At 39.1% G+C, this 21,579-nt stretch overlaps 1 protein-coding gene across 1 annotated transcript; it reads right to left on the bottom strand.

The window, feature by feature from the left end:
- Positions 1 to 3,472: 3,472 nt before the first annotated feature.
- LOC144630386 (creatine kinase, testis isozyme-like) lies at positions 3,473 to 18,115 on the bottom strand. The gene is made up of 4 exons (XM_078488750.1): positions 17,868 to 18,115; positions 7,253 to 7,571; positions 6,244 to 6,505; positions 3,473 to 4,018 (listed from the first exon to the last, which is right to left on the bottom strand). Exons 1-4 carry the CDS (start codon positions 18,049 to 18,051, stop codon positions 3,653 to 3,655), a joined length of 1,131 nt encoding a protein of 376 aa, XP_078344876.1. The 5' UTR covers positions 18,052 to 18,115; the 3' UTR covers positions 3,473 to 3,652.
- Between the last annotated feature and the right edge of the window lie 3,464 nt (positions 18,116 to 21,579).

The following is a 21,579-nucleotide window of genomic DNA, read 5'->3' as shown; positions in this document are numbered from 1 at the left end:
ACTGTGCTCAATTGCATCCAAAACCAATTCAATAAACGGCTACAAAACTAGGAAAAGATGACGAACAGCTAACGATTTGTGTTTTGGCCGTTAGCTTTTAATAGACACTGACTGGAAAGCTAGGCTTTTCAAAGTTATTCCGGTGATCCAGCTTTAGTACACTTTCGCGTAGTTGAACTCGTCATCTGTGCGCGCTCGTTTTCAAAAGTGCTGCCAAATATGGTTTTTCCCCCAATTTTGGATAGAAAGTTCCTAATTTTTCCGATGTGGTGAAAAGAACGTGAGGCGGAGCGACAAATATTGGTGATGTGAGTTTTTAAAGTAAGATGACGGTCAAGTGTGACTCCAAGGTCTTTGACTTCATTACTCGGAGTAATTAAACAATCTCCAACCCTGATGGAAGGAATTGGATCGGCTGGTGAAAAACGCGAGGAGAAGTGAATGACTTCAGTCTTCTTTGGGTTACATTTAATCATGTTAGAGACATTCCAGGACATGATATCTTGGATACAGAGCGTAAGATCTTCTAATGCAGTCGCACGACAGCTTTGTCTCAAATGTATAGCTGAGAATCGTTGGCGTACATCATTGCATTTAAACCGTGGGCCGTAATAACATCTTCCAATGGAGAAATATGGAGAGAAAATAACATCGGTTCCAAAACAGAGCCTTGAGGGACTCCGCATGATAATCGACGAGGCTGGGAAGAACACGTGTCCAGCACTATGCGTTAATTGAGGACGGTCAGTAAGATAAGAAGCGAACCACTGAAGAACTAGGTTAGAGAAGCCATAACGGAATCGTAATCTCTCAAGAAGGATCTCATGATCGATCGTGTCGAAGGCGGCGGAAAGGTCGAGTAACACCAAAACGGACTCGCATTGATCATCAATAGCACGCTGTATGTCGTTGACTACTCGAATCAATGCAGTCTCCGTGCTATGATACTTCCTGTTGGCCGATTGCATTCTGGCATAAAGTCCGTTGTCGTGGAGATATTCGTCGATTTGAGAGGCAACAATTCTTTCAAGTGTCTTTGACAGGAAAGAAAGATTGGAAATAGGCCTCTGATTACTCAGTTCGTCGGGGTCGAGAGTATCTTTCTTGATGAGAGGACGGACAATCGACTTCTTGAATTCAGAAGGAAATGCGCCCTCCTCGAGGGACAAGTTCATAATATATAGGGCGCGCGGAAGAGAGAGTTCAGGGACTGGACTAGTATATACTCAAACAGTGGATAGCGCTTTAAGGTGATTCCACGGAATTGCATTGCGCATCCTTGCTGCGCATACGTTTTCGCGTCATTTAGCGCGCGCACGAGCGCGCGCGCACACAGAACACTACGAGATTCCCTTCAGCCTAAGCTAGGTAGGGAAAGAAATGGTCGTTTTCTCTTAAACGAGCACGGTGACCCCCATTTTTTAATGCATTAATTTAAATGTCATACGGTTGTCTACAATATAACGCGATTTAAAGAAAAGTTTAAAATTCTACATTGAGATATTTTAATTTTAATGCCGTAAAAACACGTTTTTAGGTAGTGCCGTTAACGTGCGCACAAAGCAAAATCTTTAATTTCTTTCGTTATCTTAATTCCTGTACAATAACAATAGTTTTTAATATAAGATCAAAGTCTATTTTGTTGAAATAGACTAATACTTTAATGCAAAAATGTTTTTTTTTTTTCTAGAAACAATAGTTCCCCATTCGAATTACTAGGGTTCCTAATATCTACCTCGCGGGTCGCGATCGTATATTTACTATAATGCCCATCCATTTTACACAAAAACTAGCGCGGTGACCCCCATTTTTTATTTCATTGTTTTAATGCTCATAACATAATTAGCTATAATTGTAACCTGGACCAAGTTTCAGAAAATTTTTAATACTCCTTCTATTTCAGTTGAATCACCTTAAGCGCGCGCTGATTGGCTACTCAAACTCCGAATATCCTTTGTTATTATTCAACACATGCGCGCGCTGCCCAAATATGGTCAAAATGTTAACGATATCTGTCATCCGTACGTAACAGATATCCTGCGATATACGTAGGTTGCGAAGATTCGTCCGAAATCTTGTAAAGCGGTCCATAATTACAGTTTTTCTTTCTGCAAAATGTGTTTCGTTGACAATTTGTTGAATAATAAAACAATTATCCTGCTCAATCTTGCGGAATATCGTCTGATTTTAGCCAACTCGGCCTACGGCCTCGTCGGCTAAGTATCAGGCGATATTCCGCGCGATTTCGCAGGATAATTGTTAACTATTCACCTCCGAGCAACTCGCGTGCGAAAACTGTACTCGTTAACGTAATAAACTAGTCAAAAGTCATCCTTTCGGGCTATATTATCTCACAGTTTGAGTATATACTAAAAAAAATATTCACCACTAGCCACCTCCACTTCGGTGAGTAGTTGTTAATTTGTATAATTTCCAGAAGTGAATTCAGCTCTGATTGGTCGACAATCTTTGATTATGAAGATATATTCATGGCGGAAGGCGGTGAATATAGCATCTGAAGGTTTGGCTATAAGCCATGCAACCTTTGCCATCTAGGCTAGTGAACATGGCGGCATTTGCTGAATGAAAATTTCTCTCTTTTAAAAGTAATCCCTCCAATTCCTGGATATTTAATACATTGGGAATTTTGCAAATTAACTACCAACGCTTTTGGACCGAAAATATGGTTTTCAAGGCGTTAGAATTGATCGTAAACATGGTGGTTTTGGAGATCGCATGCGGCCATTAGAAACTCAGTCAGATCGACTGACAAAACATTTAGTTCTCTTCTCACCGGAGCTAGTCATTTCGAGAGGATTCACACAATTGCTCACATCTTTCTTTTTCGTAGTGTTGGTTTTGTTCCGTTTTATTGTTTAAATTAAACTTGAGTGTAAATTACGATTTCAATCGATGAATTAAACTGGTTTACACGTGTGCAAACGAGCACTTGTGTTTGTTGTTTTCGTGTTTTCTTTTGTCATTTTGCAGTTCTTGTTATTCACCTCTGAAAATTATACTAAAACAATTATTCCCCTCAGACTCAGTGATTATTCAACAATAATCACTTCGCCTTCGGCGAATATTTGTTAAATATTCAATTTCCCAAATGCGACACAATTCGAATGCCTTTTGCTGCTGATGTAACGTTACTTTGTTGGTTATGCCTGCCTAGAAAAGAAATGCATATCGGACGGGTGTCACTCGATAAAGCTTTCTGGATCAATGTTGACATCTTTATCGGCTTTTCTATTGCATATAATTAAACCGGGTTAGGCTGGAGGCAGGGCGGTAAAAAAAGCGTTGGATCGATGGAGAAAATTAGGAAATTAGCATCAAAACAATCAGAGGTATAGCTTGAATGCAACATGTAATGTCCGTAGCGCCACAAAGGTAAACCAGATTCTCAACAAGCATCCATGCTGTACTTTTCATTATTTGGTTAATAAAGAAAAGCTTATGAGGCAAAAGATAAAGTGCTAGTGTTTTAATGGTTGCTTACAATGTAGGTCATCAGAAAAAGTACTGTTTAGATTCTGTCGTCAGTTCGCAAATTCCAATAGCGCTGAACTGTTAAGTTTCTCGAAAAAGTCAAAGTTGGATCAGTGTGAAAGTTCAGAAAGGAATGCTCAGTGTTTCCATGTCCAGCTGTTTATTTGGGAATCAGATCATCAATGGATTCCCCCTTCTCCAACCTCTTCTCCATCTCAATCAACAGTTGGACACCGTCAATCACTCCCTGGACTTGCTCCACCTCCGAATACCCCAGCCTATCAGCGTTGGAGATGTCATAAGTTCCTCCTACTGAGGCGGTATCCACGCCTCCTGTCCCACGCTTCTGAAGACGCAGTTTCGTCAGAATGCTGTCCAGTCTCGCTTCGTCCTTGCTTAACAGTGGGATTTTAAGGTGCACGCCTCCACGGAGCCCGGTGCCGAGATTTGACGGGCACGTGAGGACATAGCCAAGATGTTCATTCCACATGTATTCATAACCAGCGTCTTTGATCAGTTGTTCGACCTGGTGGAGTTTGATATCACAAGTTAAAGGTTACTTGCTTACGTCAATCACGACAAAACTGACACCTGTATGATGACGGTGGAGTTAATATTACGCGTGATTTAAAACTGTTGTTTAATTTTGTAATTAACAATTAGACTACGAGCCCGAGGGCGAGTAGTCTAATTGTTTTAGTAGAAACTCTAAAGGATTGCAGTCCAAAACCTACAATATTGTGCACTTTGAAGACAAAAATCAAGAAAATTTACCGCTTAATTAGCTACGCGCACGCGACTGTTTTCTATCGGCGATTATAGTTCACCACTAAATTTTCTCCGATTCTGATTGGTTTAAATTGATCACGTGACGCGATAGTGTTCGTCCGCCGGAGGGCACTATCAGCCCATAGTGCCCGCCGAAGAAAGATGCCCGGATCGATAGTCTGGATAGTGCCCGCCCGTGACTTTTTTTTGTAAAAAAGCGTGCCTGCAGACAAAAAAAACCAGCCAAATCCACTGCATTCAGTGGGTTTCTTGTCTGGTTTTATTTCGTTTGTTAAATTTTGGCTTTCAATTGAGTTTTTATCCTGAAAAAAAAAAAAAATATTCACGATGCTCGTTTTTGTATGTGCGCGCGGAAGAAAATTTAGTGGTGAACAATAAAGACAATAGAGTGTTTCTGTCTTGGAACTATCGGTCTGATAGTTGCCCCTTGGAAATTTGATGTTTTTAAAACTAGCATATAAGCCCTTCGAAGCTTCGCTTCTCGGGCTAATATTTGTTTTAAGAACATCAAATTTCCGCGGGGCAACTATCAGCCAATAGTTCCTCGACAGAAACACTCTATTGTTAAAATAGAAAACAGTGGGAGAACCAATCAGATTCACGGATTTCCAATAGAACACAGCTGAGTTTCTACTAATCACTGTTAGTGTTAATTAGCTTATTTAGTATGTAAATTAGTAAGATTTTTTGTGTATTCTTTTTATTTAAATTTAATTTATTGCAATGCGTAGGCGATCATATATCCATTAAGCCTGCGCAATATAAATGCATAAATTATTATTATTATTTACCTTTTAGAAACATTGCATTATAATTATTCAGTCAATTTTGGGATGTAAAGTAAAGAATTTCTTCCAAATTGTGGCTTAAATAAGAAAAGAAAACTAACTTCGAAATGGCAATAATTAATTAAACGGCACGTTCAGCCAGTTTGGGGAAGTTTAAGAGTGATTAGGAAAGAGGAACTTGTTAAATTTAGGAGATGCTACACAGTTAAGTGAGGTTACTCTTGGCCGGACGGGATACGAAGGGCCCTGAGAGACTCGCTTACAGCTATAATTCCAAACAGTTTTCAAAAAGAGAGCCCATAAAAAGTACTTGTAACATTGAATTATTTCTCAAAAATTATTATTGGGTATCCATTGTTATGGATACCCAGTAATCCCCACGATATACATCCTGGTTTTACATCAAGACAGACCTTTTGAGGGAAGCTTAACAGTGAAGGCGGTTCACTAGACGGTATGGTGGGGGGGGGGGGGGGGTTATTTCAAACCATAGAGCATCAGTTTAGATACATATGAAATAACTAAGTGGACAAAGGTAACTTTAAGCTTTTAAAGTTATTGATGCACCACTCAGTTAATTTTTATAGTTACTATTTTATCAAATGTGTTAGCAGTCAGAACTTTAACTCAAAAAATATTTAAGCGATGTTTAGAAACACATTTTCACAAAATAGTAACTATAAATAAAAGCTTAGACTTGCACCAAGTCGCCCTCTAGAAAGTCTAATAAAAGCTGAGTGGTGGATCAATATAACTTTTAAAGCTTAAAGTTCTTTGGTCAGTACAGTGGTCAAGGCTTATAATTAGTGGAGATGGAGTGAGCTAATTGAAAAATCGAACTTCAGAAGGGGGGCTCATTAATAAAAGTCCACCAAAACACACATAATTTTGAAAGTGAATAAATGAAATTTCATATATTTGAGTTGCGGTCTTTGATCTTCTACGGGTATATTACGCACTCACAAAGTGGCCAGCTGCCAGTTGGATTGATTGCTCAGTTGTTAAGAGCACTGCACCGGTATCACATTGGTCATGGGTTTAAATCCCCTTCAAGTCTGAATTTTTTCAGTAAATGCATGGTCATTAACCCGGTGATATATATATGAAGTACTTATTAAACAATACCAGCATAACCGTAATGTTGTAAGGACAAATTAGCTGCTGAACACTTTACCTTGTTGAGTCCAGTACAGAATCGTTCAAACACAGCAGCCATATCTCCACCAGTCTGCATGGAAATCACTCGAGTGTGGTCCTCTTCATTGATCCACACAAGAAAATTCTTTTTCTCATTGTGCCAGATCCCGCGGGCATCGGGCCAGTCACGTGCCATTCCCGCGCATGTCAGCAGTGGCGAGACCGGTTTGTCAAAAAGGAAGTGGTCTTCAATAAGCTGTTCTTGTTCGGCTTCCGTCATTCGGTTGAGTGGGTAGTACCTGAACAAGTGATGGTTTAAATAAAAGTCAGAGTATAAAGCTGGTAATGGGAGGCGCGCTGGCCTAATGGTTAGTGCGCTGGGCCCTGAATCGAGCGGTCCGGATTCGAGCCGTTAGCCGGGGCACTGCGTTGTGTTCTTAGGTAAGCCACTTTACTCTCATAGTGTCTCTCTTCACCCTGGTGTATAAATGAGTACCAGCAAATTTAATGCTGGTGGATAAACCTGCTATGTACTAGTATCCCATCCAGGAAGGAGTAGAAATACTCCTAGTCGCTTCATGCTACAGAAACCGGGATAAGCTCCGGCCTGATGGGCCACTAGGCTCGTATGCAGACCATAAAGCAGGTGTTGACACTATTCGGCATGCTATTTTTTTTTAAAAAAAAAAAATCCCTCTAAAAAAACTTAAAAAAATAACTCCCAACGATTGCGCGCGACTGCTACAAGAATTGTAAACTGTTTTTGTTTCTCTTACAACGTAATTGTAAGCGCAGGCACAAGAGTTCATAAAAACACCTTCTCGGGAACACAAGCGGGGACTTCCTTGTGCTTATGTTACTTCGCTTCCTGAAAAGGTGACGGACATTTCTCTAATTGGTTAGATCACATTGCACGAAATAGTATGACGCGAGCACCGAGTCTAGTTAAAGTAAAATCAAAGTAAACTTATGGACTAATAGATTTGAAAAACTCATGGAAAAGCGCTGTATTCTACATTAAAAACACGGTAAATACAAGCTCTTACTTCCCCTTGAAGTCGCCATCCAATTTGTCAAGTGCGTCAACCACAGCTTTCTCAACTCCTCTCCTCTCAGCACGAGAGCAGTGTGGCGGTAAACAGAATCCCCGGATGGAGCGCCCGGTGCGAACACGTGACGATAACACGTACTTCTCATCAAGTTTCCCGCCTTTGATTTTTTTGAAATCGAGGTCGGTCTTGTGCTTGTCCGTTTTCTTGTAGCCACCGTGACGCATCTCGATGACAGGATCAAGCAAATCGGCGAACACTTCATAGCTCTCTTCATCTCCTGCTACACAACCAACTGTCATGATGAATGGATGGCCTAGCAAAGATCCAAAAAAATATATCTTCCTCAATCACTAGGCTTAACTGTTTATTGACCATTTCCACATCTCCCATAATACACTTTGTTTGCCCCCTTCCCTCCCCCTCGTGGGATTACTTTATGTCCCAAGAGAAATTGAAAACAATGCTTATGCAAAATTTTTTGGGGCAGCAAAGTATATAATAGGAGATGTGAAAGTGGCGAGTGGCGAATCTGACTCAAAATGTAAACTAGCTTTATCAGCCTTTTTTGATCAATACAGAATAAACAATAAACAGGGACAGGAATGATTTAGAAATTTATTTTACTTTATTGGCACTTGTAGTGCATAGTTTTCTACTTTTTTATATTTAAACATACGCACCCTTGGCTTGTTGAGAAACCCTCTCTTAGGTTCGTTACAAACAAAAAACGTTTTTTGATAGACCCATTTCTACACACAAAACTGTCGGAAGTTACAATCTTCTGCTTAAGTTAATATATGCTTGCACCACAGAAATAAGCCTGTACTTTTAATATTGTCAGGTTTTGACAATCTACTATTTGACTTGCTAGCTAGGCTTCAGTGCGTATGTTAAAATCTGTACCGGCAAGTGCCAAGAAAGAAAAATAAATTTCTATACTAGGAGTTGCTGATAGCGAGTAAAGTGCTGCGAAGTGAGCTACAAGAATAATTATGATAGTAGGAACGGAACGGAAGGTCATAGGAATGTTTCGGATTTTCAGATGTGAAAGATATGATTTTTCTCAGCGAGTGAAATGCTGGTAATTCACTTAGTTTATGTCTATATGTATTCTCACCAAAATATTAGCCTACAAGCGTGCAGGTTCACGTGCAATTCGATCACAAAGCCATCAGAAGCACCAAGTTATGACGTCAAAAAGCTCAAAGCTCGTTCCATTCCAGCGCGCGGTCATTATGAAAACGTTTTCGTGGAGCCTGCGCAAATCTTCGTAGTTTTTGCTGTATATATTTCGCGCTTAAGGCTCAAAAAGTAAAATTTTTCTTAAATTAACTTAGTAATGAATAATTTAAGTGTTTGGTTGCAAAAACAGTTTCGAAATTTCGGCTCATTTGACCTTTAAGTTGAGTAAATTTCGGTATAAATCGAGTAAATTTCGCTTTCGTATTTGACAACATTTTGACAACAACTTGGCTTTCGTGTTTGACAACAACTTGGCTTTACTTGATCTTGCATATTTATAGCTTTTTCTGCACTTTGACTGCTTAACAAGAGTAAGCAACATGTTGGGATTAAACACGCTCGGAAGTCGTTTCTCGAAGGGTATTTCACGGATCAAATCGAGAAACATCTTCTTCGATTTATTCCAGAGGTTTTTTAAAGCGCAGTGTGGCCCAAGTATTTGCTTCCTATTTGTTATAAATTTAGCTCTGAAAATGTCAGGGAAAAGGTACTGAACAGAAGTGAAAGCGGCAGCGCTTCAAAATTTAACTTCTTGCTCTTATAAAGGACATCGCAAACGACAAACGCAGCTTCCACATTTTACATGCTGCTGGTCATACGTACTGCATGTACTCAAAATCATCGCCAGCGAAAAAGTCGAAAATCGAGTGTGTCGCATATATAAAGCGCCCAGGCCCCACGCGGACAGTCACAAATAGTGTGCTGCTACGCTTAGGCTTCGCAGCAATAATTTTTGTTCCCTTTTTTCGACGTTTTTGCTTGTTTACAAGCTAAAAACGTAGAATAGGGGTTAGTGGACAAAATTTGGAACCACATATTTGTAAACTCTCAAGGGACTTTTTTAATTTATCAAGGGACTGTTTTAATTAATCGGGCGTGGCCGATTTAAGGTTTACCCTTTGGTCGTCCTAGAGCGTAGTCTCCTGGCGCGGCCAAAAAGACGGGGATAGCTCGGGGTTGCTACAAAACCGCTACGGGTGACGCATACCGCAATGGTTTTCATTTTAGTTTTGACAGGAAATCGTTGCAGGCACACTTGGTCGACTTTTGGGTTAATGTGTAATCAGGTTGTGTTTTTTTGCTTCGGCGGAAGGACAGAGAAAAAAGCTTACGGGGAAAAGTACAGTATGGGGCCCAGTTCTCGGCCACTTTTGACGTAAACTTGTATTTCTTACCTCAGAAGAACCGCAGGAACTTGAAATTTCTCCCAGAGCTAGCTACATTATTCAGCTTTTTGGTGTAAAGCTATCGACCGGTCAAAAATTAATTTGCCCGAGCAATAATAAAAATAAAAGCTCCATTTGTGGGCCCAGTTCTCGGCCACCTTGGCCCAGTTCTCGGCCACTTTTGACGTAAACTTGTATTTCTTACCTCAGAAGAACCGCAGGAACTTGAAATTTCTCCCAGAGCTAGCTACATTATTCAGCTTTTTGGTGTAAAGCTATCGACCGGTCAAAAATTAATTTGCCCGAGCAATAATAAAAATAAAAGCTCCATTTGTGGGCCCAGTTCTCGGCCACCTTGGCCCCGTTCTCGGCCACTTTGGACGTAAACTTGTATTTCTTACCTCAGAAGAACCGCAGGAACTTGAAATTTCTCCCAGAGCTAGCTAGATTATTCAGCTTTTTAGTGTAAAGCTATCGACCGGTCAAAAATTAATTTGCCCGAGCAATAATAAAAATAAAAGCTCCATTTGTGGGCCCAGTTCTCGGCCACCTTGGCCCAGTTCTCGGCCACCTTGGCCCAGTTCTCGGCCACTAAAAAGCTTGTGCGTAATTATCTGTAAAAAAATGCTCAATTAATTTTCACAGTCATAAAATCACTCTGTAAACCTATTTATACTATATCGATCCCAAATTATTTTTATGATGCTTTGTTTTACTTTAGAAAAGAAGGATTTTAACGCGCCTAGTTGCCTATGTGCAGGTTCTGGCAAAACCGCATTGTGTGACCCGTGCATTTAGATGGTTTATTTTGCAGTGAAAAGGTCTTGAAAGATTTAGGTGTTGTAGAAATAATAGACAAGACAAGAGTCAGCTCAAAACTTAGAGATAAGATTGAACTTTATTTTTAAAACATTTATTTCTTTCATTCTGGCAGCAGCAGATGAAATTATATTAAAAACCAAGCGCTAAGCTGTGATAGCGAGCAGGGTGGCCGAGAACTGGCAAATACGCAAACGTCGCAAGAAAAGATTTCGAAGTAAATTAAGACCAAAAAATACAACGGTTCAACGAAAAGTTAACTAAAGCAGAAAGCTGAATTATTCTACGTTTCACATGCCAAAAATTAGCTCGTATGGTGGGGGCTTTTGGATAAAATACGAATTTAACTACATCCATGAATTTGGAGCCGTAAACAAACAACTTTTTCGGGAATGCAAATTCACCTACCTCCGCGTAAACTCGACGTGTGAGCTTTCTATATCGAATTGAACGATCAAACTCAAGATACTTAAAGCACATGAATCAGTCTATAGTTTGAAGGAAATACCTTTTTCTTTTGATTCAACTGGAGTGTGAAAAAACGCGTTAAACACAAAGTGGCCGAGAACTGGGCCCCATACTGTACTGATATTCACCATTGTGAAATTGCACTTACTTTGACAAGTTAAAGTTATTTTTGTAAATGAAAAAGGTAACGTCATTGATGTCACGCAGTGTTTTTTTTAGCAAACTAGATGGTTTGCTGGTTTCTGACTATGAATGGGGGTGTGATCTTGCGGTATATTTTTTGAGCCTGACTCCGCCGTAAAACTTTTTTTTTATTTAGCAAGAACTGTGTCGATTTTCATTTCTGAACAATTGGTCGTCAAGTCGTTTGTCACAAAGAGTAGAATGTTTGTACAGCATGTTTTGGAATTATTTTAGATTTGGTTAGTAAGACGCTTCTGAAGACCTGAGCAAAACATTGGGAATGTACAGTATTAATAGGAACTTGAATGGAATTTTTCACAAGTTGGATAAAGGTATCAACTGAAAAAAATGGAATTCAAAATGAGAACTTGGATTTTGTTGTAATTAAATTTTATCGCGGATTGGATGCATAATATCACGGCTTTGAAAGTCTTCAAATAATTAGAAAGGTTCCTTTCTTCCTTTTGATCTTATTGTTATTTTCATGTATTGATTATTCGAAAGTGGTTTTCGTTGATACGAAAAAAAAAACGGGTTTTCACTGAATTGCTTGAAGTATTTTTAGACGTGATAATATTGGCTTAATCAAATTACATTGTGCACGAAATATTTGTTATTCTTTTGTCTTGAAACTTTGAGGAAATTGAAATTTTTGTTTGACAGTAGTGTATGAAAGGCATTTTATAGAACTGAATAAAAAATAAGAAACATTGATAAAGGTTATTTCAAAGATTTATTTTGCCTGATTTTGAAGGGTTTCAGGAGTTTTAAAGAGTGCTGGTAAACGGTTGTATGTTGTTTGTGATTACGGATCTTATTTAGTTTCGAACGCTCTAATTTTTGAAAGGTTAAAACAGGTTAAAACCGGGCGGTTTCATGAGTTTTTTGGGTAGAAAGGTACGGTGGTGGTCAAAAAAAAAATGTTTAGAAAGGAATGACTGTAGTAGCACGTAAGTCGGAGGTTTGCGTGAGTCACGGGGTAAAGTATGCGTGAGCTGGATTTCCGGCGTCATAACGGCATGTTTTGTTTACTGAAAGATACACTCGACGTTTAGTTTAATAGCTTAGTCGGCTTGGGAAACTATTTTAAAAATAAATGTTGTAATAGTTAATTAATAGTAATCTAGAATTAACCCACTCTCGATTGGAGTCTGTTCTGGATTCGCGCTACCTTTTCGCCGCGAAGGAATTTTGTAAAATTTCGCTAGTGGAAAGAGGTACTGTAAGAACAGTATCAATAACTCAAAAGGAGGAACTTCTTTGTAGCTCTGAATTAAGACATATGATAAAATTTTAGAATAAGAAACTTTCGATATATGGTTTTCATATTGTTTTTGTCAATTTCCTTTTGTGGCAGATTTTTTGAGAATCAGCTTTTCTTTCGTGTGATGACAGACACAGGACAGAACGAGAGGTGGATGAGAAAGATGCCGAAGATGAATAGGCACCGAAAAACGACAAGAACCGTCAAGGACTTATCTTTAGAGGGCGGGGAGTTTTGGCATACTGTATTTCGAGGACTGGACTGGACTAGTAAAACGCGGACTAGTAAAACGCGGACTTGTAAAACGCGGACTAGTAAAACGCGGACTCAGGTAAAACGCGGACTTGTAAAAGGAGGACTAGTAAAACGCGGACTAGTAAAACGCGGACTTGTAAAACGAGGACTAGTAAAACGCGGACTTGTAAAACGCGGACTTGTAAACCGAGGGCTTGTTAAGCACGGACTTGTAGAACGCGGACTTGTAAAACAAGCGCTTGTAAATCGGATAAAACTAAACGGTTTAGCGAGCGAAACAATTTGTGTTTGAAGCTCTTGTGTGTTTCTTCAACGGCATATTTCTAGCTTTTTTGAGCACTCTATGGTCTGTTTTAGCGTGGAGATGTTTTTACAGTATAGCACATGTTCGTTCTGCAAACCCCTACTAAAACAACGGGATTGATGCTATGAGTTGTGTGCATATGTTTCTTTCTTTCCACTACTTGACGTCTGTTGAGTGCAGTCGTTTGTATTGCTCGCACGACGTAGAACGGGGCCCGTCCAGAAATCAACAGTCAATGGTAAATAAAGGTGACGGGCCTACACGACTCCTACGTTCGTGACATTAGAATATTTGCCGTTAAATGTTTAAATTCGGTCTTTCGGCCTTATTTGCTTCTGACTTCTTTCTGAGGGTACTGTTTTAATTTGGGGGCAGTATGTGGTAAATAAAGGTGACGGGCCTACACGACTCCTACGTTCGTGACATTAGAACATTTGCCGTTATATGTTCAAATTCGGTCTTTCGACCTTATTTGCTTCTGACTTCTTTCTGAGGTTACTGTTTTTTTGAGACATTATGTATTGAAGAGAGCCGTAAGATGATTGTGGCCAAGGAATTCGAAGTGTCTAGAGGCGTTTTACAAGTCCGCGTTTTACTAGTCCGCGTTTTACTAGTCCAGTCCAGTCCACAACTTAAAGACACATCAAGACCACCCCACTGTGAATTGCCATAGCACAGACAAAATTATAGTCAATATCTTATGTGTTTTTAAGAGAATTACATAAGAACCAAGGCATGTCTTGTCTTGCCTTACATTGACATGCAATAATTTGGAAATACTAAGCTCGTAACAGTTTAAGACAGAATCCATCAGGAATTTGAGTAACATTAATTTTAGTTACGCAAAAATTGAGCACCAGAATAATTTAAATCCTTGTGTTCTTTCATACCTTGTTAAAGGCTTGACATGTGATAACACCAACAACAGTTCTTTATCAGTGGGGATTGAAGAAAAAATGGAAACATCATCACACAGTTGACCCCCATGCAAAAACACTCCAGGATGTCACGGGACTGTTTGGTGTCCGTCTGCCAATTTCTAACTTCAAATTCCAATGTTAAATTCACATTAAATTTTCAATATTTCTTAGTTGTCTAAATTTTACTAATTCTTTTAAAAAAACTATCACCTGCCAAACATCCCCAAAAATCACTCAAAAAATTACAAAATACCGCAATACATAGATACATGGGATGAGTGAAGTTTCCTTGGATTCCTTGAAACACCAACAAGATATTTCCGTTTAAGGTGGCTGATAATGGGTTTCAGTATTTCCCAGTCCTTATACTTTGGTTCAGGACTAAAAGCCTTCATCAATTGCTATTACAGTAATGGTATGAAACAAATGTTCAATCATTCATCAACAAGTTGTGATCATTTTCTTGACAATAGTAGTTCCCCGGTAAACAGTTGTAGTACTGTCCCATCAAAGTGCAATGCCTGGAAAATACCGAAAAGCACACGACCTTCAGGTGAAACCACACCTTACAGTATTACCAATACACTGCACTTTGCTAAGTCTTAAAACTTTACATTGTCTAGTCGTCTACTTCAATCGTTTATTTGTATTGTGTGAGATACATTTATAAATTGAAACCATCATGTCATTAAGTAATAATGCAATCTCGACAACGTTCTAGATATTATATTATGCACACTAATACAGCTCATGCAAGCCCTGTGACTTACACAAACACAGTCGGACTGAGTGCTACTTAAGTAACTGCTTCGTGGTTTCTGCTGTACTGAACTCTGCCTTTCAAGGCAAAGCGCCCGATTTTAAGCTTCTCAAGCTTCTCAATGTTCTTGTTTCTCAAGGGATTACTTTCCGCTGTGGGTGATCACTTGCGATCTCGTGAAAAAAAACGTGACTTGTCACATTTACAAACGTTATATAACAATTTTAAAAGTGACATGTCAGCTTTCTTATCTCAAGGCACGTGTGTCTGAAAGGCGATCTATAAAAAGCGTCGCACAAACATGGATTGCGTAACTAAAACACGAATAAATAATCACTAGCACTTACATCGTTTAAAAATTACAAACGTCAAAAATAAACCATACCAAAAAACTCGCTCTTTTCAAAGATATTATTGAAGTTAAAACAAATGCAAGAGATGGGGGCTTCTTTTAGCTTAGGAGCGGTTAAAAATTAGGCCAAATTTGGTCGCTACATGTAAGCGCAACTCTATTTCGTCATCAGCCTAGGTCGTTAGGGACGTGACCTCGCGTTGACAGGGAATGACAGCAATGTTGCATGAATCGACTTTACATATGCGATCGTATCTACGCAGTTCGAGTGGAATTTCTGTCAAAGACAGCAAAATTCTTTCGTATTTCATCTTCAAATATAATTCGAAAGCATTCACTGTATATATGGCTTTTGTTTAATCCTGGGTCTTGATATCCGACCCTCGCAGAGCCTAGACAAAACGCAGCTTGAGTGTAACGATTTGTTTACGCCGCAATTATATGCGCAATGTTTTCTCCGACAGTAGTCGGAAATATCCGTATTTTTTTTCGTGCTTTTTCGTGGAGCAATCGTAACCGTATACGGCCTTGAACACATTGAACAGCGGTCTACCCGGCTATAACAATTCAAATATGGCGTCGCAAAAACAAAGCGTCGAACGCATATTTTGCTGTTTCATTTGCTAATTTCGCTGCCGTAATCGACTGCCTCGAAAGGTCCTTGCAATTTTAAAGTATAGAATTGTCAGATCTCGGTGAAATTTGCACTGTTTATTTGTGTAATGTTAAGAAATATGTGTATAAATACCCGGCGCGGACGAGCCATTTTTGACAAAATTATATGGCTGCATTTCCTCCGCGAAGATAGGAAATTGTTAAACTAAACTACAAAGAAACTGTAATGATAAGTTCGAAGAACAATGCACAGGATAAACCTTCGACTCATACTTCATGCAAAAACGTCGACATCTCGAAGAGACTTTGATTATTGTTTCATTCTGTATTGGTCAAAAAAGGCTGGTAAAGCTAGTTTGTATTTTAAGTCAGATTCTCCATAGTCAAGTGATAAAAATTTGTACAAATTTGCTCAGCATCTTTTTTCTGCGCTAAAGGCCGGAAAAATAAAACTGGATCGTCCGTTCGAAAACCACCACTTCCAGAATAACAGAATAACCGTATAACTTAAAACGTTGATCTGAGCGTTAATTATTTTTCTCTTGTTTCGTTGAATTTTAAGTCAGTTGAGATACGTCTTTCGGTAAAGAGAAATTAATTTTATATTAAGCTGTTTATCGCACTAAACTTGTGTGGGTAAAATAAGCAAAAACAGCCTTGTTAAACTGTTAACATGTGCGAGGAAAATGCAAGCGTTGTTGTCACGATATTTCAATAGAAACACAAGTAAGCGCGCGGTTATGAAAAACTTTTTGAAAATGGCGTAAGGTGGCTGAATACAATTTTTACGCGGCTCAAAGGCGCGCGTTACGATTTTACTTGACGGGCTAAAATGGCGCTAGCAACTCTAAACAGAAACGAAAAAGAGTTCCTTCTGTTTTACCGCGCTTTACCAAATTTGTATACAAAAGAAAACTTCAAAATACTTTCAGATAGGTCTTGAAACCTGGGACGGAAAACAATACGACAAAAAAAGGGGATAAACAACCGACAGAAAAGTTCTAATTCTGTCTTTCATTATCGCTCGCTACGCATGGCGTCATATTAGCGCTCGCTCGCACGCGCAATTTGATTCGCTTCGGAGGTCGTAAAAGCCAGATTTTGATTCAGATTTTCTCGAAAACCTTCCGTACAACCTATTATGAAACTTTCACAATTAAATTTAAGGAATGAACCACGTACACAGCCAAAATTAAAAAAAAAAAACTGTAAAACAGATTTTGAGCTATTTTAGAAATCGGCAAAATATCACATTTTCCTATTTTGCGAAAAATCTGTCTTACAGATTTTTATATTATTTTGCATGAATGATAAATCAAAGCCAATTTCTTATTTCTGAAATTTTGAGGTAAGGTTGTACTGGTAGATTTTGAGAAAAACGCCATTAAAAACTACTAGTGCCAGTACCCTCATAAGCACTCGGCCGTTCTATTAAGCTGTTTATTAGCATTTTTATTTTCCAAATATCGCATTAGATGGTTTAAGGATGTAACAAATAGTGATAAACCTTTAAAAAAATGCTCGCGCGTTATAACGGTACGGCCCATATACTTTTATACGCATGCATCGTTTTGAAAAATTGCCTGCGGTTTTTAGATCCCTTGTACACTTTTCTTCCCTAAACTGATCCATGAACGTCTTAGCTGTATGAGCACTGCTTTTTTTTTTTACCAAGAAAAGAGAGTGATTTTCTGTTTCTTTTACTTAATCGTAACTGAATGCAATGGTTTTGGTTTCTTTTTTCTTTTTTTTCGTTACACTTGTTGGTTAACCTTCGTTAAGCCAAGAAAAATATTTTAAAGGAGCTACGTCACGGACGAGGCATCTTGAAAAAAAATTGGCAAATTTATTCAAGTTTGTTTTTCGTTATAGTCCTCGTCAGTCAAAACCATACTTCCTTTTTTTGTTATTTTGCTTAGGTTCTTGTTATTTTTAGCTGGGGTGCTTATCTGCGGCAAGGACGCAACTTTTTTGCAAAATACTGCGTCTCACTGTCCAGTAAAAATCCAGTGTGCAGTCACTCTTGTACAGTTTACAAGCCTATTTTTGCAGCGTAAATTTAATCTCGTTAAACTTCTTAGTACTTTTTAGTGAGTCTTAACTGTTGCGGCATAGAATAACTGACACATGTGCATTTTTAGCGCGCGCAGGGCGAGGCGAATTGTTTTTTTTTTTATCAAAAAGCTGCATTGTCCTTATGAGCAAAAATCCGGAAAGCGATGAACCTTTTCAAAAAGAACAAAGATAATTCGTCAACTTACCCGGATTATCCACACCAGTCTGGATAACATCGTCCAAAGTGTATCCATTTTTGGTGACTTTGTCTCTTAACTTGGCATAAATCTCTTTAGTCAGAGCCTTTGCCATGTAGTTGTTGTGTTTAGAAAGATCAGGAAAATCTTCCTCTGCCGGAAACTTCTTGTAAGCTGCTTTGATTTCACCCATTTTGGAAAATAAATGCAAATTTGCAACAGCAGGGCAAGTTGTGTCAACTGTACTTGGTCGTAACTTGTTGAAATTAATTACTTAATTAACCATTCTTACGTAACAAGATGAATATTCGTTAGCAATTAATTAGTACGTATTACTAATTAATCGCCTAATTTTACCATCACCAGCTAACTGGTGCCAGAATTAATTCCAACAGATAAGAGGCAGTAAATTTATTTTCGACTTGATGTGGAGACTGCTTGTCTGTTTGTCTGGACGTGTGCCTATTTAAGAGCCGCCAGTAACATCCCGGTGAACAGTGGTAGTTGCAGATTACGCACTCGCTGTCATGATCACACATGTAGACTTCGGTAGCCCCGTCTATAAACTTCTATATATACTTTGCAGCGATCATGAATTTAATCTGAAATTAAGGATAGACTGACTTTCTGCTCAACAGAAAATATAAATGAAAATATTGAAGGACCGCAGCCAGGATACAACATGTTTCCAAGGAAGAAAGAAGCTTTTCCTTAAGAAGGATCAGTCAAGAGTCATAGGCGTACGAGGCGGGGGGCGAGGGGGGCTGCAGCCCCCCCAGTGCCGAAATTTTTCGGGCAAAATGCTTGGAATTCGGGCAACAAACCTAGAGAAAAAATAGAAAACAAGCCGACAAATCTCAACAGGACGTTCAAAACGAATTACATCGACAGAAAAAATGTATTGGAAATATAACTTTGTGGTTCAAAAGTCTAACTGATTTCTCATGTCAATTGCTATAATCTCGTTCGATTTTCCTCGCAAATTTTGTGTTACTCCACAGTTTTATTCAGTTACAATCATTTTGAAGTAAGAAGGAAATTTGCGAGGGTAACCAGAAGTGAGGATTCTCCGTAGCTCGACCGTTTGCGCACGGTGAATCCAGCCTAAGACCTTGAAACAAACTAGTGCTTTGACTCAAATGTTAAGTTGTAAGGCCTAGCTCAAAACTTTTAACCAAATGTTTTAATCCATTTACCTGACATGCACGCTTTTACATATCTTTCAAGTGAGGGAATGTAACATGGCTGCCCGAAAATACGTTAGATTTTGCTGAACTCAGGAGTGGATAAATAATAATTATATTTCCGAAGAAAAAAGATACAGTGCATTGACATCTTCGGGCAACACAACGAAATTAATAAAAAAACACGATCGTTTCCTTAAAGCAAGCAGGCAAGTCGAGGTTTGTACACAACTATTTCAATGCACGTTTCGTTATCCATGTAAAATGCCTTTTTATTCGGCTTTCAATGCATGTCATTTTATTTTTCGGGCAATTAGGTCTCCGCCCCCCCCAGGTCCGAAGGTGCCCGTACGCCTATGTCAAGAGTCATTATGAAAGCTGACAAAGGAAACTGCTTTGTCGTCATGGATAGATCAGACTACGACAACAAGATGAATCAACCTATCGTAAACTTCACTCAACCAATGGCACAGCACCAGCGATTCGCGGTTCCGTTAAACACCACAAAGAAGGGAACCCTCTGAGACCCATCGTCACCTGCATCGGCTCAGCTCTCTATAACACGTCCAAGTTTCTAACAGATATTCTATCTCCGCTTCAAAATCGTAATGGATATTCTGTTGCCAATTCCTTGCAGTTTTCCAAAGAAGTATCTGACATCAAGATTGATGAGAATGAAGTCCTGGTTTCTTTTGATGTCGTGTCTCTGTTCACCGCGATCCCTGTCGATAAAGCATGTATTTATATCAAGAACAAACTTGAACAAGACGCTTCCCTTTCATCGAGAACAAATTTGGACATCAATGACATAATATCACTCCTCCAATTTACCCTGTCCAACAATTATTTTATGTTCAACGACAAAATCTATAAACAAGTAAACGGGTGCGCAATGGGCAGTCCAGTTAGCCCTGTCGTGGCCAATCTCTGTATGGAAGAGATCGAGGAAAGTGCGATCAACAGCTCATCCGTTCTTCCTAAAATCTGGATACGGTATGTAGACGACAGCTTCTGTATCATCAAACAAGACCATGTGTCAGCTTTCCATGACACATTAAATTCAATCGACGCTAACATTTCTTTCACCATCGAAACTGAATGTGACGGAAAGATCTCTTTTCTCGACACCTTAGTCACCCGAAGAAATTGTGCCATCGCCGTCGATGTTTATAGAAAGCCCACGCACACAGACAGATATCTAGATTATAATTCTCACCATGATAATAAACACAAGGCCAGCACGGCGGCAACTCTTTTACACAGAGCCCTAAATTTACCCAACTCTTCCGAAGGAAAACAACGAGAACTTAACCGAGTTCATTCAGCACTTGAATCTAATGGTTACCCATCGAAGTTCATTTAAAACATCCAGTCTAACAAAACCCGACCCTCGACAGTGTTGTCCCCGGAGGAACTTGTTGGAACATTTTTCAAGATGGTCGAGGCGCCCGAATCACACAAGTCATTCGCCTCTCTACCATACATTAAAGGCGTGACAGAACCTCTGACCCGTGTCCTCAAAAAGCACGATATCACAGTAGTAAACAAACCACGGACCACCCTCTAACAACAGTTCCCGGCTCCAAAATTTCGACCTTCTTTGGAATAGCAGACAAACGTTGTCTATAAAATTCCCTGTGCTGAGTGTTCATGGTGTTACATTGATGAGACCGGTAGAGCCTTCAACACCAGGAAAAAAAACACCTGAGAAATGTTAAAACCGCGGCAAAAGGTTCAAGAATTGCCAATCACGTCTGCTCCAACAATCACGCGATTGACTTTGATAATGCATCTGTCATTGACAAAAGCGGCTATAGAACAAGAAAAACGTTGGAAGCGTGGTATTCGAAGCTAACTCCCAATGCGGATAACAATTCCTGTCCTCTACCTGGACAGTACAACATTCTTTTTAACAAATATTCTTAGTTATTAGCATTTTTATTTTGCAACTTCACACACTGAATTTTTCATCTTTTTACATTTTACCCGTCGAAGGCTGTAGTTCAAACAGCCGAAAGCTCGTATTTTTAAAGTTTTTAAGTCAGAGATCGTTTTCAAATTTTATAATATGTTGTATCCTGGCTGCGGTCCTTCAATATTTTCATTTAGAGATTTTCAAATTTTATAAGAAAATATAAAGAAATTTTACAATTACAGTAGAGCCCCAGTTCTCCACGTGCGAATAATAAACGAGGTGCAACCTAGTTAACTATTGCCCATTCAAAATCAGAGGTAGAGAGAAGTGCAATTAATTTTGTATAGTGATAACTCACAACGTTAGGTAAATTAAGTCAAAAAAATAAGAAAAGTCATCCCTTTCAAGAGCAACACACATGATCTAAGCATTAAAGTACTACTGCAGCTGCTTTATCAGCTAATAAAAAATTGCAACTTTGACGCAGTACCCTTCTAAATATAAACCCCAAAATAAACCCCCCAATATACCCCCCATCCCCCCTTGAATGTAGGCGTCGCCCCGAAAATAAGACTACCTATATTCGGAATTTCAAGGTACTATGTTTTGCCATGACTTGACC

Source organism: Oculina patagonica, chromosome 11, assembly GCF_052425735.1.
Source record: "Oculina patagonica isolate OP01 chromosome 11, crgOcupat, whole genome shotgun sequence".
NCBI lineage: Eukaryota > Metazoa > Cnidaria > Anthozoa > Scleractinia > Oculinidae > Oculina > Oculina patagonica.
The sequence above is the reverse complement of the archived record's forward strand: the minus strand, read 5'-3'. Positions and strand labels throughout refer to the sequence as shown.

Coding starts and splice junctions, on each gene's coding strand:
- LOC144630386 (XM_078488750.1), bottom strand. CDS start 18,051: ATGGGTGAAATCAAAGCAGCTTACAAGAAGTTTCCGGCAGAGGAAGAT. Junction 7,572..17,867: donor GACTGGTGTGGATAATCCGG/GTAAGTTGACGA, acceptor GATCTTTGCTAG/GCCATCCATTCATCATGACA. Junction 6,506..7,252: donor GATGGCGACTTCAAGGGGAA/GTAAGAGCTTGT, acceptor TCACTTGTTCAG/GTACTACCCACTCAACCGAA.